Genomic DNA, 20,029 nt, shown 5'->3' on the forward strand with positions numbered 1-20,029 from the left:
GGTGTTCCTGTGTGCCATAATGAAATGACCTTTCAGAAGCAGGTGGATCTGAGCAATGTAGGGCTATGTGGCCATGGATGTTGCTGACACCCCACCTGAACACTTTTCCCCTACCTGCTTTGAGTGCTGAACTCATAGCTGCCTTTTCCCCAGAGACCTGCCCTTGCTAAAGCCGGAGCCACTGTGAGCTAGACACTACACGTCATCCCTTCCACATCTTCCTCTTCACACGCTTTGCTAAGTGGCACAAAAATCCTCCTGGTCTCAAAGTGGGATCACCCATGCGGGACCGTCTGCCCTCCAGAGCTCCCTTAGGGAGAGGCAGGCTGAAGCCGGCCCCTAGCAGAGACAGAGAATGGCCCCAGTAACTCAGCTAACCAAGATGTGTTGTCTTCTGGGCTTTGCTTCTATGAGAACTGATGCAAAATGGCTATGCAAGCCCAATACTCATGGTGACTTTTATGGTATTTGAATCATATCTCAACGAAGCAATTATTTTCTAAACACATTATTCATTTATAATAAAGGTTTTTTGTTGTTGCTCTTGTTTTTAAAAGCCTATCTCACCAGGGTAACACTGAATTCAGGTTACATTTCTTAAATTGAAACTGTAAGCATCAATAATTTAAAGGGTAAAAATGTTTGTTCTTGATTCCCAAATACCTATTTTTTAAAACCCTAAATTCCACTGAAATGATCTCTGTGACAATAAGCGAAGTTAACCTGGTCACCCCTGCTTGACAATCACGGCCATCTCCCCCCATTTAACGCAGCTGTTGGTCCACCCATTCTTTTGTGACTTTTTGCTTAAAAAAAAAAAAAAAAAAATCCATACCCACAAAGCAGGCACATCAACTCAGTGTTTATGTAATTCAATCTTTATTGTAAAAAAAATTTTAATGGAAATGATGTACAAGATGATCATAAAAGCATTCTAGTGAGCGACAAGCCCTGGAGATAAATGGAAAAGGTGGCAGGTCGGTTCTCAGCAGCCCTCGCCACCCAAGGAGGCTCAGAGCCCACATCAGTCCCCAGAAAAATGAAATACGGATTTTAAAAGAAGCTTCCTAAAGTCAATTGCTTATCATGCATGCCTTGTGTGTGGCTGTACTGACCGTGATGCTCACAGCAGTGATGTCTGTGTATTAGTCTGCGGCCAGACCAGTCACCTGCTTTTTCTTGATGTTAACAGCAAACTTGGGCCTGTGATCTTGGCCTCGCTGTTCATCAAAGTACTGGCCGTATCCAGAAGAGCTCTAGAAAAACTTAAGGAACAAACAGCTCTCTGCTCAAAATCATTCTTAAAATGACTGGTTTAGTTGGGAGCCTAAACAGGAGAAAAGTCAGGAATTAGAAATCGTCCTCTTGGTGGAAAGGCAATGAATAGGCCCTGACATCAGCTCTCGGGGAGGGGGCGGGGGAGACCCCTAAATATCCTTGATGAGACACAGAGAATATTCCCATTCTCTTAACTGCCCCATATGCCCTGTAGGGTCCGTCCCTCATTTGGCTTCAGGGTCTGCTATGGGCCTTACGCCTGTTACTGGCGTGTACTGAAGGGTCAGCTTTCCCGGGGCACGGAAGTCAGGGTGGGGGTGCCAATGGGGCAGCTGAGTTTGTAGGCGGTGTGGCAGGGACGGCCTGGGAGAGTGCCTCCCCTGAGAGCTGAAGCGCTGCCGAGGGAGGTGGGCCGTGGAGAGTCCTCCTGTGCTCACGAGGGAGACGGGCTCTGCTGGCGGCCCGGCTGCTCCTTGTCCAGCATCTCCTCCTCCTCCTCCTCCTCCCGCTTCAAGTCGATGTTCTGTGAACAAGCGGCGGGTGAGGCCTGGCCTTGCGTGTGCCCAGGTGAGGCTCTGACACCTCCAGGGGCCACGCCCACGAGCATGTGCTGCCTGCCAAGCCAGGTCTGCGGGGCTAGCTCTGCACCCTTACGGAGAGAGGCCGTTCTCTCGATGCCACCTGACATTTGCGCCGGACCTACCTCGAGCTCCTGCAACACCTCATCCATGAAGTCCCGGGAGTTCTGTTTGTAAGACACAGCTAGTCGGATCGCATCACTGAAGAGCTGGGGCAGTGGGAGGGGAAACGAGGCTTTGGGCACCACTGGCCGGGGCTCTGCCTGCCCTGCACCCACTGGCCCATCATCATCATGCGTCCACACGACACTCCACCCTGAGGTCAGCACCTTTTCCCCGTCCCCTGACCCCGTGCTGGTCAATATGCCTTTTCTTCACCAGACCCAAACCATCACCTCCCCTTCTGTCGACACTCACAACGACCCCTTCCTGTCACTACCTGGGCCCCCAGCAATGCCGTCCTCACCAACAGCCCTGCAGCCAGCCCTTCTCTCCACCACATCCCCGGAAACATCAGGCCTTCCCCACCTCACCAGACCGTCTCTGCAGTCTCCTGTTACCTTCACAACGTTGGTACCATCAGCAGCTGAGACAAAGTACAGGGGCAAGGAGAACTTCCTGGCAAAATTGAAACTTTTTTGGGTCATCTTCATGTCTGCTGTAGAGAGAAGGTAGGACATTGGCCTGTCTACCAAGGGAAAAGGAGGGAGTCTTGAAGGGTGGGTCACTGGAGGTCCCCATTCCAGGAAGTGGGACAAGCAGGGACACTCAGCAGACATGTCATATAAAGAGCTCATTCAACTGGGACCTGTGTCTCAAGGAGGCAGGTTGGCTCACGTGGATATTACTGGAAGGGGAGTGATGGCAGGCAGCCAAGGGATCTATTTTGGGAGGAACAGATCACTGGTGGTTTGATGGCCCAGGAAAGGACGACGAAACGTGTGGTGGTGGGTTCCCCCACGAATTGCTGGCACCCAGGTGTAGGGGTGGCCTCACCATCGATCTTATTGGCCACCACAATGCACGGAATCTCCGGCCTGAACTCCCGCAGCTCTGCATACCAGGTGCTGAGGTTCCTGTACGTGATTTTCCTCTGCACATCGAACACCTGAATCAGCAGAGGAAAGAAGCCCAGGCGCGTCGCCGTCTGTATATCCCCCAGGCGACAGGCACGAGCCAGCAAGACGGGCCTGGGAGCTCAGCCCAAAGGCTGCTCCGCACGCAGCCCCTCTCACCACAAGCCTTGCCCACGCTTCTCAGAGAATCCCTCAAGAGCCTTCATTCTGCCACCTGACTTCCCTATTTTAACCACGGGTACCATTTTACTTATTGTACCATTGATAAGTCTGTGAATAGTGAACGTTTTTTGTTTTCTTAGTCTAATCACTGCCTACCTGTCTTTAAAGCCCCTTTACGATCGTCTTCAATGTCTGCAGAGTACGCTTTCAGCTGTTTTACCTTTAATTATAAACTTTTAATTTTATATTTTAAACTTTTACGAAGTAACTTTTATTATTTTTCAGCTTACCATTTTATGAACTGTTTATAATTTATACTGTTTACTTATTTAAAATTACCAGCAAGAAGCATGAACACTGATAGCTCTAAGGGCGAGCAGGCCAGAAGTCCTAAGATGCTTCAAGTGGCCGCTACAAGGATCCTTCCAGCTCCTCAGAGGAGCTCCCCAAAAGGTCAGCTGCTTGCCACCAAGCCATCTCCCAGAACGGACTCGCAGGTCCAAACTGCCCCAGCACAGCCGTGGGTCGAGAGAGAGACAGCCCTGTACCCTGCTGGGGCAGCAGGTCTTACTTCTTGGGAGCAGCCGTGCCTGGGGCCAGGGCTCCCCCCGCAGAGCGGCGGGCTCCAGCCAGCAGCTGGCTGCCTGAGGCAGCAGCAGGCCTGCTGAGAGGCTCTCATGTGGCACCCCCAGGCCCAACTTCAATAAATGACCATGTTTTATTGAATTCCCAAAAAAGACGTCTTCTAAAATATGCTTGTCGTGAAACCTTGGGGATCTGCTTCACTCCTGCCATCATCGCCGTCAGAGCTTTGGCCCCGGTCGAGTTTCCTGAGCCTCCTTTCCTTGTTTTGAGCTGAGGAGGCGCTGGTTAGGCGGAGCAGCACAGCCTTTGCAGAACCCCACCTCCCTCCAGGGCGATCAGGTCCCCACGTGGCCAAGGCCCCCCCCAGCAAGCTGGGGCTGTGAGAGGCACGGGCAGACACAGGCACGCAGGCAGGCTGGCAGGACAGAAGAGGGCCACGGGGCTGACAGGCGCGCGTCCCAGGCCAGAGGCCACGCCTGCGGGCCCCAGCCCACCCCGGCCGCCTCCCCCGCCCGCTCCTCTCCTTCTGTCCCTGCACAGCCCATTGCTGTTTAGTCAGGAAATCATGTCTGACTCCTTTGCCGCCCCATGGACTGTAGCCCACCAGGAGCCTCTGTCCATAGGACTTCCCAAGCAAAAACACTGGATTAGGTTGCCATTTCCTTCTCCAGGGAACCTTTCCGACCCAGGGATCAAGCCTGCGTCTCTTGCACTACCACTGAGCCACCAGGGAAGGCCCCCTGTATAGGTATTAGCATTAAATTCTTGAAAAAGTGAAGAGACTTTGTACCCTAAGCACAAGGGCAGGACAGGGGCCCCGGAGCGGCTGTCTGACTGAGACAACTGCCGGGCAGGGAGCTGCCCATCATGAAGCCCTGAACCTGCTCCTCCTGGTGGAAGGGCCTCCACACACCCCTTCACCCTCACCCCTGACGAGACGCTGGCCCAGGCAGGCTCTCACCCAGAACCTCTGCAGTCTGAAGCCTGCCCTGATCCTTCCCCCGGAACCCAGCCCTGGTGAGGAGGGCTCAGGCCCTCATCCCTTCACCCCTCATCCAGGCCTGCCCGTGCCTCCCTCATCCCTTCACCCCTCAGCCAGGCCTGCCCGCGCCTCCCTCACCCCTTCACCCCTCAGCCAGGCCTGCCCGCGCCTCCCTCACCCCTTCACCCCTCAGCCAGGCCTGCCCGCACCTCCCTCACCCTTTCACCCCTCAGCCAGGCCTGCCCACGCCTCTGCCTCCCAGCAGGCTGCATACCATGATGCAGGCGTGGGCCTTGTGGTAGTAGGAGGCGTGCATGCTCTGGAACCGCTCTTGGCCTGCTGTGTCCCAAAAGTCTGCAACAGAACATAGCTCTGACTGCCCGAGGGGGTGGAGAGGCGCAGGGCCCGAACACGGAGCATCTCCGCGGTGGCGGGGAGGGCGGGCGAGCGCTCCGCTCACAGGTGTGTAGTCCGCATGTGATGCGCTCAGCGGTGCATCGGGGCGGCCGAGGGAGGCGGGGGCCAGGAAGAAGGAGAACGCAGACAGGAGACCCCATGAGGGGCAGGCTCAGAGCCCGCCCTCCCCCACCCAGTAAGACACAGGGCCCTCCAAGGTCAAAACTAAACCCAATTCCCATGAGTGCTCAGCACAGAGGCCAGATGTGTGGCCTGGCCAAGGGAAAGGCTGTAATCCCACCAAAAGCCAAACCTTTGTGGAAGACAACACTCAGGCAACACCTGTTATTTTCCTGACTGAAGAGAACTGAGGAGAACCTGTGTGCTTCTTTGCGCCTCCCCTTGCGCCTCCCGCCCCTCATCTGAGCCTAGGCCCTCGGTTCCGCCGCCTGACTCTCCCCTCCCGACTCTCCCTCTGGAGAGCTGGGGCGGCTCAGCGCTGCACTGCTCACCCACAAGGACGGTCTTGCCGTCTACCGTGGCCGTGTGCTTGTACAGGGTCAAGGCGTATGTGGACAGCTGCTGGGGCTGACTGCATTTAGGTTAAGGAAAACAATGAATAAAAAGAGACGCAAGAAAGGTGCTAGGGGTGGTTGCTGGTGTGACGGAATGGAGGCTCGCTCTCCTTTTTTAGAAAGTTATTCAGATTTTAAATTGAGTGAGTGTTGCAGACAGAGGACCAACCTCAACCTCAAACATCACAGGCACAATCTCCATGAAAAGTGAGGGGCAGGAGAGGCTGGGATTGTGTCCTGGCCACCTGAGTACATGGGAATACACGCAATGGACTCTTACAGAGCAGCTGTCCGAAGCGGCATCACGTAGTTGGCAAATGCCACTGTGGATGCCCCAGCTCACTATGGATGGGGCTCTTGCAGGCAGAGAGCAAACCCAGCCTTAAGAAGCAACACAACAGCTCCAGGGGAAACAAGCCCCCTCCTTAAGCCAGCCAGCTGACAAGCTGCTGATGAGCGGCAGTTTGTCTGTGTATGAAACCCTATCAGAAAGCATGGGGAACACGACTTTCTGAAGTTGCAAGAAGCTGTGTGGTTTAACCATCAGAGTTGGGACAACACAGGTGGGTGAGCATATAGAACTCAGGAGAAGGTGAAGTAAGATACACTTGGACTCTGCCTTGGGAGGCTGAGGCCCGGGGCAGGGAGGAGGGGGCGCCAGGGCTCTTCTTACCCATGGTTCTCAATGGACTCGCTTGGGACGATTTTTACAAATCATCTCAGTTGTCTCATTCCAAACTTGCATAGTAACAACAGTTCAGGAAAGGAGGGTGGGGCTGGCAGATCCTTCTTCAGAAAGTTGATTCACACCAGAGAATTTTTAAATTGTAGAGAGCTCAAGCTCTGAGGTCAGAAATGTCAAGTGACTTAGCCACTGCCAGAGCTACTGAGGAGGAGGTGGGGTGTCAGTGCAGGCATCGGACGAGGTACGGTTAGCCATTGCACTGCCTTCCTGATATAAAGCAAATCCAGATGTAAGTGAACTTCAGAGTATACTGCAGCACGCCATGTAGGTCAGCTGGTGAGAGACCAGCATGAATGAACGTCTGCACTCGCTCACCTGCCCCTCCCTGGACCCCTAGAGCAAAGCAGGGGCAGGGGCGTAGGGGGCTGAGTTGGCATGGGAGCATTGCAAACTTGAAGGATACAATCCATCCATGAGGAACCTCTCCATGAGTCTGTAGGGAGAACGTGCAAGGTGGTCAGCCGCATCCCTCAGCACTCCTGCCTCCTCCTCGCACTGCTGCACCACCCAGGGGTGGGACCCTTGGAAGCCAGCTGTGGCTCCCCCCAGTTCCTTCCTCAGCTACAAGCTCCCTTTCAAGGACAATGCCCAGGGACCACCCATCCACCCTCTTCCTGACTGGGGCTAAGTTCTTGACACCCTTTGGCTGTAACACTGACCAGCACCCACAGGTGCTTTTCCTGTGAGCAGGGACCGCAGTTTAGGGAATAACAAATGGTGGTACATCTACACCAGGGACGACCACCCAGCAATGAAAAGGAACAAATTACTGATCTACCCCAACCCAATTTAAATGGATCATAAGGGTATTACGCTGAGTGAAAAAGGCCAACTCCTTTTACACAATGTTGCCAAGATGGGGTCACTACAGAGATGGAGTATGTTAGTGGAGGCAGGCGGGGCTAGTAGAGGGTGAAGTGGGGTGGGTGCGGCTACACGCGCAGCCGCGGCCTCCACTGTGCTGGCATAGCTGGGTATCTCGACTCCAGTGATGCTACACAGATCTACATGTGATGAAATGACACGGAATTATACACAGGCATTGAACAAATGCTGATTTCCTGCACTTGATCTTGTACTCTGGTTATTTAAGAGCTAACCAATGGAGACAGTAGGTAAAGGATACACAGGCCCTCTCTGTATTCTCTTTGCAACATACTGTAAATCTGTTATTTCAAAATGAAAAGTTAAAGAAAAAACAAACAAACAAATCCCCTCACGGACTGGGAGAAGACACGTGCAATGCCAACCACTGACGAAGAATCAGTATACAGAAATCATGAACAGCTCTGATACCTAAGAGAACACACATACAACCTGGTCCTGAGAATATGAATAGGCAACTCAGATGAACAGCTAACAAACAGATGAAAAGATGCTCCATCTTTTAATGATTTTATGCAAATTAAATAAGATGAAGTAGCACACTCATCCATTAGAGTAACAAAATTGAAAAAGTCACATGACAGTCACAAAGTTAGGGACTTCGTGAAGCAACAGAAATTCCTATACTGTGCAGTAGGAGTGAGAATCTATCATACTACTTTGGAGAGAAAACGGGATAACTCAAAATTTGACCTAATGCTAAAACTGGGCAGTTTCACCCCAGCTCTAAATAGAATTTGTGCCCAAGATGATAGGCATAAAATATTCTCTGCAGTACTGTATCTAATATCATAAAAATGATAATTTTTCATAACTGCTCTTCAACAGAACTGACAGATACAGTTTAGTACAAAAAAGTAAAAAAATATTACTGAGTGCCTGCCATATGCTGGATGCTAGGCTAGGCACCAGGATATAACACTGAACAAAACAGATGGAAATTCCTGTCTTTGTGAAGCTTACATTCTACTGGGGAAGACAGACAGACAACAAACACACTCTTAAAATATGTACAGCCATGTGCATGGTCAACGGATTTAGAACAAAAGCATTACTGCAATTCAGCGGGTCGAAGGATTGTTTTTGGAGAAGGAAATGGCAACCCACTCCAGTGTTCCTGTCTGGATAATTCCACGGACAGAAGAGCCTGGTGAGCTACAGGCCATGGAGTTGCAGAGTCGGACATGACGACTGAGCACACGCACACACACAGAGGGGAGCTTTACCAGTAAACGGTGTGGAGACAACTGAATACCTGTGCAGGAAGAAAATGAACCTGGAGGACACTACACAAAGCGGTGGGGTAGGAAGTTCAAGGCGTCACTCCCTCAACTGGTAACTGGAAAAATGACCAGAATCAACCATTTCAGAGCTCTGGTATCTGACTGGACTCAACAGCCAGGAGCGTGCTGGATGAAAGGAGAGCGCTGGCCTTGTGCAGAAGACCACGCACAGACCAGCAGCAGCTCCACACCCCGCAGGCCCACCGAAGCCGTGCAGTGACTGGTGCTCCGCGTGTCTGGCTAGCAGTGGAGACGCTGTCCTCAGAAAGTCTGTCTTGCGTGTTGTGATCAGCTGGTAGATCCCCAAGGAGCCAGGTCTGAGCTCTCTCAGGCTTCAGAGGCTTCCCCTGCAACTACTGGAAATTTAACAGGATAGGACTATCCCGTTTTATCTTTTCCATTTTGGAGCCAAATATTTAAGGAAATTTTTATCAGGTCACTGTCTGACCACAGATAATGGAATAGAAATATCAATGACCACACACAAGAAAGAATAAACACTTTGTAAAAAGTATGGAAAAGTTACAAGTAGACACTCCAGCCCTAAACAAGCAGAAATCAGCCATATCCAAGGAATGGGAATATCTGAGTTCCAAAGTCACCACTGGAGAAGGAAATGGCAACCCACTCCAGTATTCTTGCCTGGAGAATCCCACAGACAGAAGAGCCTGGAGGGCTACAGTCCATGGGGTTGCAAAGAGTTGGACATGACTGAGTGACTAACACAAACAAAGTCTTCAGAGTAAAATACTCAGAATGTCTAATTCTAAACCAGAAAATTACAAAGCATACAAACAGGAAGGTATAGCCTATTCACATGATAAAAAAGAATTTGACAGAAATAATACCTGAAGAAATCCAGATACTTGACTAGTCAAAGATGTTAGATCAATTATCTTAAATATGCTCAAAAAGCTAAGGGAAACCATGGACAATGAACTAAAGGAAATTAGAAAGCAACACATAAACAGAATGAGAGTATTAATAAAGAGACAGGAAATATGAAAAGAAACAGATATTCTGGAACTGAAAAGTACAATAATTTAGGTGAAAAACTCACTAGAGGGTTTCAACACCACTTGAGAAAGCAAAAAACAGTTTATCTTCAGCAAACTTGAAGTTAAGGCACCAAAATCATCTAGTCTGAGAAGCAGAAAGAAAAGCAAGTGAAAATGACCAGTGCCTAAGGATCCACAGACAGCATTAATCATCCTGACACAGGCATCACAGATAGAAGACAGGAGGCGGCAGAGAGGTTATTTGAAGTAATAATGGCTAAAAACTTCCCAAACCTGATGCAAGACATGAATACACACACCTGGGAAGCTGAACAAACTCCAGGCAGGATAAACTCACACTGTTCCACATCACAGGCAAATTGTAGGAACTGAAAGACAAAATCCTCAATAAAATAAACAGCCAATTTCTCATCAGATGCCATTGAGATCAGAAGGCAGTGGAAACATAACTGAAGTCCCGAGGGGGAAAAAAACTGTCAACAAAGAATTCTATGCACAGCAAACTATCCTTCCAGAATGAAGACAAAATTGGGACAACTCCCAGATAAATATAAGTTGACGTGGCTCATAAGCAGTAAATCTGTCCTAGAAGAAACAGTACAATGAGCCCTCCAGGTTGAAATGAAAGGATTAAACAGTAATTTGAAGCCACATAAAGAAATAAAGGTCTTCAGTAAAGGCAGCCACAGAGGCAAATATAAAAACAGCTCTCTCATACTCTCGGTTTATAACTCCCCTTTTTTCTCCTATAAGATTTAAAAGACAAATACATAAAATTATAGTTATAAATCTATGTTATTGAACAATTAATGTATAAAGATGTCATATGTGCCAAAACAATATAAAGGGAAGGGACAGAGTGTTTGTATGGTATTATAGTTAAATTGATATTCAAATATGCTGTTATAAATGTTAGATATTAATTATAATCTTCAAGGTAACTATTAATACAAAATTTAAAAAATTATATATGAAAGAAAGAGACTCAAAACAGTATACTACCAAAAATCAACTTAAAAAAAGTGTAATGGAGTAACTGAGAAATAAAACAGGAGACATAAAAAACAAATAGTTAAATGGCAGAAGTAAATTCTTCTTTATCAGTAATAACTTTAATTACTGTCGTTGTAAATGGGAATAGATAAAACTCTCCAATTAAAAGTGAGAGACTGGCAGAGTATATTTAAAAATATGTACCAAGTATGTGCTAACTGTAAGACACTTGCTTTAGATACAAGGTCAAAAAGAGGCTGAAAAACAAAAGGATGATAAAAGATATTCCATGCAAACAGTATTCAAGAGAGAATTGGGATGGCTATACTTCAGCCAGACAAAACACACTTTTAAGTGACAAATGTTACGAGAGATGAAGGACATTATATACCAATGAAAAGTTCAATCTGTCAAGAAAATAGAAAAGTTATAAACATATATGTAAAGAACAACAAAGTTGTTCCAAAATATACGAAGTCAACACTGACACAACTAAAGGAAGAAATAAACAGTTGAACAGTAACACGTTAAGATTTCAACATCCCACTTTCATAATGAACAGAACAATGAAACAGAGGACTTGAACTACACTATAAACCAAGCAGACCCAACAAACGCATACAACGCATACAGAACACTCTATCTAACAACAGTAGAACACAGATTCTTCTCAAGTGAACTCAGCTTAGGCCACAAAAGTGTCAATAAAAAGACTGAGATTATACAAAGTATCTTTACAAATAAAATGGAATGCAACTAGAATAACAGAAAGAAAACCAGAAAATTCACAAACAGTGCAAATTAAGTCAACAACATAACTGTACGTTTAAAGGCAGTAGATATGAAAGACCAAGCTAAACACAAAGCTAGCAGAAGGAAAGAAAGCATACAGATTAGAGTGGAGATTCGCAGAAGACTGAAGAGAAAGACAAGAGTATCAGTGTAACCAGAAATTAGTTCTTTGAAGAGATCAACAACATCAACAAACCTTTAGGTAGACCAAGAAAAGAGAGAGGACAGAAATGATCAAAACCAGAACTGAAAGCTGGGAGAGTAACATCAGTCTCATAGAAACAAAAAAATTACAAGTGAACACCATGAACTGCTGCATACCAATAAGCTGGATAACCTAGAGGAAGTGCACAAATTCCAAGAAACACACAAACTACCAGGTTCAAAATGCAACAGAAAATCTGAGTAGACCTATACCAAGTAAGGAGAGTACATCAGCATTCAAACACTCCCTGTAACTAAAGGTCCGGGACTGAATTACTTCCCTAGTGAATTCTACCAACCATTTCATGAACAAACACCAGTTCTTCTCAAACTTTTCCCCAAAACTGAGGAGGGAACACTTTATAATTCTTTCTATGAGGCCAGTGGTACCCTGATTCCAAGACCAGATGACACTATTAGAAAAGAAAACTACAGGCCAATATTTCTCATGACTTTAGTTGTAAAAATCCCCCCAAAATCCACTAGCAGACTTCCCTGGTGGTCCAGTGGTTCAGAACCCACCTGCCAATGCAGAGAACACAGGTTTGATCCCTGGTCCGGGAAGACTCCACGTGCTGTGGGACAACTAAGCCATGCACCACAATGAGCCTGCATTCTAGACCCCATGCCCGGTGGATCCAGGGAATTCGAAGCGGGGATGGCATCGGCGAGGATCAGGAAACAATTGTTTAATTAAACGTTAATTAAGGATATAAAGAGTAATAGAATAAGGATAGCTCAGTAGGAAAATTCAGTGAAGAAAAGAGGCTGAAATAAGGATAGCTCAGTGAGGAAATTGAGTGGAGAAAAGAGGCTGAATAATTCAGCCAGAAGGTGAGAGAAAGAACGACATGGGGAGACCAAGTTTCCGCGAACAAGGCCCGCACTTTATTTTCCAAAGTAGTTTTTATACCTTAAGTTATACATAGAGGATAATGGGGGAAGGGGTAGAGTCATGCAGCAAGCCAGGCTTTCTTCCTGCAAACTTATCATATGCAACAGCTTAGGTGATTTGCATCATCTTCTGGCCCGGAGGCCTGTTAACATTTTAAGACCCTTTCTTCAGAAAACTTATTTTTCTCTAAAGGAGATTGGTCAGGAGCCACCCTCCAAAAGCATTAGATAAAGTTGCATTCCTACAGAGCAAAGGTGTGGTGGGCTATAACAAGAAAAAGAATTAACTCAAGGGTCCCAGGTTACAAACATTAAAGCTACTACTTACACCAATTATATTAATCAATACACTGCCAGGGACACAGCAGGTAAGGGATATGGAAACTTAGCAGCAAACATTGGCCCAACAAGTGAAAATCCCTTCACCAATACAATTTCTAATCAATCTTTTAACTGCTCAAAGGAATCTGTATTTAGACAGTTTAGAACATCTCATGCCTCTCACAGTTGGGAGGCTCTGAGCAATCACATGTGGCCGGAAAAACCTATTCAGGCAGGCTAGAGGACTTCCAAAGGAGTTTGTAGGTTGAAACACTGTCACATCCAGGAATTATTAACTGGAGCTGTAAGCTAACTCTTTTTTCAGAGAGAGGTAGTGGGGGACAGCCCCCCGTAAAGTCACAGGTGTAAGTGAAAGCACAAAGCAGAAAGTAGGCAGACTCTGGTTTGGGGGGTAGATGCTCGAGAATTTCCAGGGGAACTCCTGAGGCTCGATCCCGCCTTTGCATATGCCAAGCCTCCTTCCTCATGACCTTTGCCATGGGCGGAGCTCGCTCCCAGCACCCATGCTACGTGACAAGAGAAGCCGCCACGTGCAGAAGCCCGTGTACCTCAACTAGAGCAGCTCCTGCTCGCTGCACCAGAGAAAGCCCATGCACAGCAACTAAGACCCAGAACAGCACAAAAAAACACAACCCACTAGCAAACCAAACCATATTAAAGGGATTATATATCATCACCAAGGGAGATTTATTCTCAATATAAAGGTGGTACAACTTAAGAAAATTAATCAAACATATATAAATAGAATGAAGGGAAAATTCCACATATTTATCTCAATAAATGCAAGCAAAGCAACTGACAAAAACCAAACACCATATCATGACAAAAACACTCTATAAACTAAGAAGAGAAGGCAGTCACCTCTAGGATAAAAGGCCACATATGAAAACCCCAATGCTGTAAAGAGCAATATTGCACAGGAACCTGGAATGTTAGGTCCATGAATCAAGGTGAACTGAAGTGGCCAAACAGGAGATGGCAAGAGCGAACATAGACATTCTAGGAATCAGCAAACTAAAATGGACTGGAATGGGCGAATTTAACTCAGATGACCATTATATCTACTACTGTGGGCAAAATCCCTTAGAAGAAATGGCGTAGCCATCACAGTCAACAAAAAAGTCCAAAATGCAGTACTTGGGTGCAATCTCAAAACCAACAGAAAGATCTCTGTTCGTTTCCAAGGCAAACCATTATCACAGTAATCCAAGTCTATGCCCTGACCAGTAATGCCAAAAAAGCTGAAGTTGAATGGCTCTGTGAAGACCTACAAGTCCTTCTAGAACTAACACCAAAAAAAAGAAGTCTTTTTCATCATAGGGGACTGGAATGCCAAAGTAGGAAGTCAAGAGATACCTGGAGTAACAGGCAAGTTTGACCTTGGAGTACAAATGAAGCAGGGCAAAGGCTAACAGAGTTTTGCCAAGAAAACACACTGGTCCTAGGAAACACCCTCTTCCAAAAACACAAAAGATGACTCTACACATGGACATCACCAGATGGTCATATCGAAATCAGATTGATTATATTCTTTGCAGCCAAAAATGGAGAAGCTCTATACAGTAGCTGACTGTGGCTCAGATCATGAACTCCTTATTGTCAAATCCAGACTTAAATTGAAGAAAGTAGGGAAAACCACTAGACCATTCAGGTATGATGTAAGTCAAATCCCTTACAATTATACAGTGGAAGTGACAAATAGATTCAAGGGATTAGATCTGATGGTCCGTGACATCGTACAGAAGGCAGTGATCAAGACCATCCCCAAGAAAAAGAAATGCAGAAAGGCAAATGGTTGTCTGACGAAGCCTTTCAAATAGCTGAGAAATGAAGAGAAACTACAGTCAAAGGAGAAAAGGATATGCCCATTTGAATACAGAGTTCTAAAGAACAGCAAGGAGAGATAAGAAAGCGTTCCTCAGTGATCGATACAAAGAAATAGACGAAACCAAGGGAAAGACTAGAGATCCCTTCAAGAAAATTAGAGATACCATGGGAACATTTCATGCAAAGATGGGCACAATAAAGTACAGAATTGGTATGGACCTAACAGAAGATATTAAGAAGAGGTGGCAAGAATACACAGAAGAACTACACAAAAAAGATCTTCACGACCCAGATAACCACAATGGCGTGATCACTCACCTAGAGCCAGACATCCTGGAATGTGATGTCAATGGGCCTTAGGAAGCATCACTACAAACAAAGCAAGCGGAGGTGATGGAATTCCAGTGAGCTATTTCAAATCCTGAAAGATGCTGCTGTGAAAGTGCTGCACTCAATATGCAAGCAAATTTGGAAAACTCAGCAGTGGCCACAGGACTGGAAAAGGTCAGTTTTCATTCCAATCCCAAAGAGAAGCAATGCCAAAATGTTCACACTAATGCACGATTGCACTCATCTCATATGCTAGCAAAGTAATGGTCAAAATTCTCCAAGCCAGGTTTCAACAGTACATGAACCGTGAACTTATAGATGTCCAAGTTGGATTTAGAAAAGGCAGAGGAACCAGAGATCAAATTGTCAATATCTACTGGATCACTGAAAAAGCAAAAGAGTTCCAGAAAAACATCTATTTCTGCTTTATTGACTATGCCAAAGCCTCTGACTGTGTGGATCACTATAAACTGTGGAAAACTCTGAAAGAGATGGGAATACCAGACCACCTGATCTGTCTCCTGAGAAACCTGTATGCAGGTCAAGTAGCAATAGTTAGAACCAGACATGGAACAACAGACTGGTTCCAAATTGGGAAAGGAGTACGTCAAGGCTGTATACTGTCACCCTGATTATCTAACTTCTATGCAGATTACGTCATGCGAAATGCTGGGCTGGATGAAGCACAAGCTGGAATCAAGACTGCCTGAAGAAATATCAATAACCTCAGATCTGCAGATGACACCACACTTATGGCAGAAAGTGAAGAGGAACTAAAGAGCCTCTTGATGAAAATGAAAGAGGAGAGTGAAAATGTTGGCTTAAAGCTCAATATTCAGAAAACTAAGATCATGGCATCCGGTCCCGTCACTTCATGGCATCTGGTCCCATCACTTCATGGCAAATAGATGGGGAAACAGTGGAAACAGTAAGATACTTTATTTTGGGGGGCTCCAAAATCACTGCAGATGGTGACTGCAGCCATGAAATTAAGAGATGCTTGCTCCTTGGAAGAAAAGCTATGACCAATCTAGACAGCATGTTAAAAACCAGAGAGACATTACTTTGCTGACAAAGGTCCATCTGGTCAAAGCTAGTTGGACCATAAAGAAAGCTGAACGCCGAAGAATTGGTGATTTTGAACTATGGTGTTGGAGAAGACTCTTGAGAGTCCCTTGGACTACAAGAAGATCAAACCAGTCCATCCTAAAGGAAATCAGTCCTGAATATTCACTGGAAGGATGGATGCTGAAGCTGAAACTCCAATACTTTGGCCACCTGATGCAAAGAACTGACTCACTGGAAAAGACCCTGATGCTGGGAAAGATTGAAGGCAGGAGGAGAAGGGGACTACAGAGGATGAGATGGTTGGACGGCATCACCGACTCAATGGCCATGAGTCTGAGCAAGCTCCAGGAGTTGGTGATGGACAGGGAAGCCTGGCGTGCTGCAGTCCGTAGGGTCGCAAAAAGTCAGACATGACTGAGTGACTGAAGTGAACTGAACTGATGAAAACCCCAGAGTTAGCACCACACTCAGTTGTGAGAGACTAAAAGCTTCACCTCAAAGTGAGAAATAAGAGGATGCCTGCTTTTGCCACTTCTATTCAACACAGCACCGAGAGTTCCAGCCAGAGCCCTGTGATGAGAAAATCGTTAGTTTGAGTTTCTTCCTAGGCATTTTACAGTGACAGCCCTGCTCCACCTAAAGTCTGGGCATTGAGATGAAGGCTTAAGTTTAGGACTCCTGCTACAAGTTCCTGTTTTGCTTTTCCCAGGGCATCTTTTAAAATAAACAGCGTTGAGGTTGAGAAAAGTTAAGTTTCCACTGTGCCAACCAGCAAAGCCCCTAGGGAATTATTCACAGCTCCCTGATTCCAAAGATATGTTAATAACAGATAAAAGTGGAAAACAAGGTGGAACTGGGGCTCGCAGGATATAAGACTAAACAAGGTATCTGGTCAGGGGCGGAAATGGATGTGTGCCCCACAGCCCCAGAAACTGACAAGCAGGCTCACACCTGTGGAGACAGACTGCTGCACTGCAGAGCCTCGCTCAGAGTCTCAGGGGAGTCCCACCTGTGCACAGAGGCGCTGCATGTGATCGAGCCAACCTTTATGCTGGTTACAGTCAGTCATCATTTCTATCCACTCTTCTCAGTCAGTTCTTCCAAGAACATTTCCTCACCACCTTTCTTCAACCTGCTGCTGGTTATGCTAGTCACACTTTTCACACTTTCCTCTCCCCGTTCCCACTGTGTGCACCTTGAAATCTCTCAGCCCACAGACGACACACAGGAAAACCTCAACTCTCACCTCACCAGAACTGCTCCAGCAGTCTGCCAGGACTCACCTGGCAGAGAGGGTAAAGCTCACCTCTCTCAGTTCTGACTCAGCCCTCTCCAGCCCTCCTCCCCAGACACACACAGCTGCTGATGGAAGGCTCCCTTGTTCCCCCACACCTGGGCTCCCTCACCACACCCACAGAAACCATGCTCCTCTGTGCTTCTGGAGGAACAGAGGCACAGGTTCTGCCTCTAAGAACCCAGATCTGTTCTGGGCCTGGCTTTGCTCCCCTAATCCTCCAACATACTTGGACTTGCCCACAGCGCTGTCTCCCAGGCAGATGATTTTCACATTGTCATCAGCATCGTATTTCTCCTGGTCCAGCTCACAGGGTTTGGCTTTGTCCCTAGCCATTGGCTCCTGGCTGTAGAAAGGGCATCAGCTCAGGGGAGGGGGATCTTGTCACTGCAAAGATCAAGAAGAGGCTGTTGGTAAAGAGATGAGAAGTCCCCTCAACCAAATTCCCTTCCTCTTCCTGGACAGGGGAGACAATGACCTGATGAGAGAGGAGCCCCAGGAAACACTATTCTGTTCTATTCACTACCAACCTGGCTAGCACTTGCTGAACCATGGCACTGTAATCTTGTCCCCAACAAGATCTTCTTAGAGTGGTTTACCCTGCGTCATCTGTTTACTACAGCTATGCTCAGGACCACAACTCCCACTCCCACCTGGAGAGACTATTCTAAAACCATGTTGAAGTTTCACAAGTTTTATGTACAAACATTTGCTCACTTGTGAAGCAGGGGCAAAAATCAACGTTTACATCACATAATCAATTTGAGACATTGTGTGGGCCTGAATTATCATCGCGAATGACAGACCACACAGCCAAAGACGTCTCTTCCGGATCCTCTACCTCATGCTTCTCACCTCCACCTCATTTTCCATCCTACTGAAATCAGTAGCTGTTTTTCCCTTTCCCAAACCTGGCATTTCTAGGCCCTCTTCTCTAGGGTTATTTCAACCTCTACTAGTTTCAAGGATCTCCTAAATGCTGATGATGCCAAATCTGCATCTCCACAGAGACCGCGAGCCCCTCAGTGCCAGACTCAAGTATGCAATTGCCTACCAGGGTTTGACTAGCAAACCACTGCACACAGGCAAAAATGACCTGTGAAACCTAAGCCCCGCCCACCCCAAACTCACTCTTCGCATCCCTTGTCTGTACATCACCAGACACCCAACGCCAGCACCGAAGTGTAATATAATCTCTAGCTCTATTCCACTATCCTCATGTCATCACGCCCAAATATATTAATAACTTCACAAACATTACTGAGACTGTGCCACAGTCCACACTCTGAGCTCAACGATGCAACAATGCAGCTGCAGCGCCCACACTTACTCAGCCTTAAATACCGGCAGATCTTGCACAAGACACGAAGGAAAACTCTACTGTGGCAAGAGCTATGACAGAGGTGCACACAAGGGTGGAAAATACCAACAGGACCCCTGAGTTTCCCTGACCGCAATGCTATTGCTTCTGCTCAGGTAGGGAGGGAGTCAGCCTTGTTCACCGAGGCACCCTCAGCCTCAAGAGCAGTGACTGGGAAGTGGCAGATGCTTAATAAGCATAATAAGGGGCTGCCCCTTCCACCTCCACCCTGCAGCTGGAGCCAAACGCAGCCAAACCTATTCTCGAAGACCTTCAATGCTTGTCGATATTCTCGCGACCCACTGGATAAGCTCTCTTTCACTCAAGTAGTTTTCGAGCACCTCAACCTCTTGGCCAGAATGGGCTGCCCTCGCCTCCCTCCTCCCACCGTTGCCAGAATCACTGTCCCGTTCTTTCCCCCCAAGGCCCTCCGTCCAGCTGCGGGCCCGAGGACGGCCTTGAAGGGGCGCTTCCCACAGGCGAGGCCGCCACTCGCGCCGTTTCGTCATCTCGGCTGTTCCCGAGCGAGGACTGGAGACTAGCGGCGCCGCAGGTCTGTCCGCCCACGGCCAGCCGCCCTCAGGGCCCCTAGCCGCCCTCGGAACCCGCCCGTCCCGGATTCCTTCCACTATCGGACCCCGACAGTCAGCCCAAGGCCCACCGCCCCTCACTTGGCGTCCAGCTCTGCCCGCGTCCCCGCAGCTGCTACGCAACCGCTCAAGGACTTCAGGAGGGCTGCCCGGCCGAAGGCCTGAAGGACCCCGGGAGGCTGGCTCGTGCGATGCCGGGCCGGAGAACCGCCGGTGAACCAGCATCCGGATCAGGCCGGCCTGGGGTTTCCAACTGCCAGAGTCTGGGTGGGCTTCACCTGGGGACTGAGCCAGGATCCAGGCGGCTTTACGTCTCGGGGAGTGAGTGGAAAGTGGGAGTCCGGAGTCTAGGGAAGTGGGCCTGAGGCGCGGGGCGGGGCCTGAGTCGGGGGGGTGGGGCATGAGGTGTGGGGCGGGGCGTGAGGCGTGGGGGCGGGGCGTGAGGCGCGGCGCGGGGGACTGGCGTTGGCCACTGGTAGGCGGCTGAGGTTAAGAACCGGAGTCTCCTGCATTGCAGGAGGACTCTTTACCAACTGAGTTATCAGGAAAGCCCTGAACAACCCTAGAATCTCTATATCCGTATAGAGATGGCATCTCATATACATAGAGGACTGATTATACAATGGATAATGCAAGAGACAATCTTATAAAATGGGCAAAATAAATGATACAGATCAAAACAATGATTAGTATAGCTAGTTGTCATCCGGTCGAAATAAACCATTAAGTCCACAGGAGAGCGTAGTGAGAAAAACATGTATAATCTTTGTT

The 20,029-nt window shown here is 47.7% G+C and overlaps 1 protein-coding gene across 12 annotated transcripts; it reads right to left on the minus strand.

Annotated features, from left to right (window-relative positions):
- Positions 1-856: 856 nt before the first annotated feature.
- RABL2B (RAB, member of RAS oncogene family like 2B) lies at positions 857-19,619 on the minus strand. 12 transcript variants are annotated; one of them, XM_027540370.1, is made up of 10 exons: positions 19,340-19,613; positions 17,538-17,695; positions 9,864-9,932; positions 6,781-6,810; positions 5,570-5,649; positions 4,936-5,015; positions 2,853-2,949; positions 2,417-2,514; positions 1,982-2,065; positions 857-1,801 (listed from the first exon to the last, which is right to left on the minus strand). In XM_027540370.1, the coding sequence occupies exons 2-10, from the start codon at positions 17,642-17,644 to the stop codon at positions 1,712-1,714; spliced, it is 735 nt and encodes a 244-aa protein (XP_027396171.1). In that variant the 5' UTR covers positions 17,645-17,695; positions 19,340-19,613; the 3' UTR covers positions 857-1,711. The 12 variants fall into 12 exon arrangements, 11 of the variants coding, with proteins under 11 accessions (XP_027396171.1, XP_027396170.1, XP_027396168.1 ...); XM_027540369.1 differs by having other exon boundaries at positions 2,417-2,511; positions 2,853-2,964; XM_027540367.1 differs by having other exon boundaries at positions 2,853-2,964.
- Between the last annotated feature and the right edge of the window lie 410 nt (positions 19,620-20,029).

This window comes from Bos indicus x Bos taurus, chromosome 5, assembly GCF_003369695.1.
Source record: "Bos indicus x Bos taurus breed Angus x Brahman F1 hybrid chromosome 5, Bos_hybrid_MaternalHap_v2.0, whole genome shotgun sequence".
NCBI classification, from domain to species: domain Eukaryota; kingdom Metazoa; phylum Chordata; class Mammalia; order Artiodactyla; family Bovidae; genus Bos; species Bos indicus x Bos taurus.

Excerpts from the sequence above, each read along its gene's own strand:
- RABL2B (XM_027540367.1), bottom strand. The coding sequence starts at position 17,644 with ATGGCTAGGGACAAAGCCAAACCCTGTGAGCTGGACCAGGAGAAATAC. Across the intron at positions 9,933-17,537 it reads AGCGCTGTGGGCAAGTCCAA|TTCCTACAATTTGCCTGTGA; the intron begins GTATGTTGGAGG and ends TTTGTCTTTCAG. Across the intron at positions 1,802-1,981 it reads AGGTGTTGCAGGAGCTCGAG|AACATCGACTTGAAGCGGGA; the intron begins GTAGGTCCGGCG and ends GCTTGTTCACAG.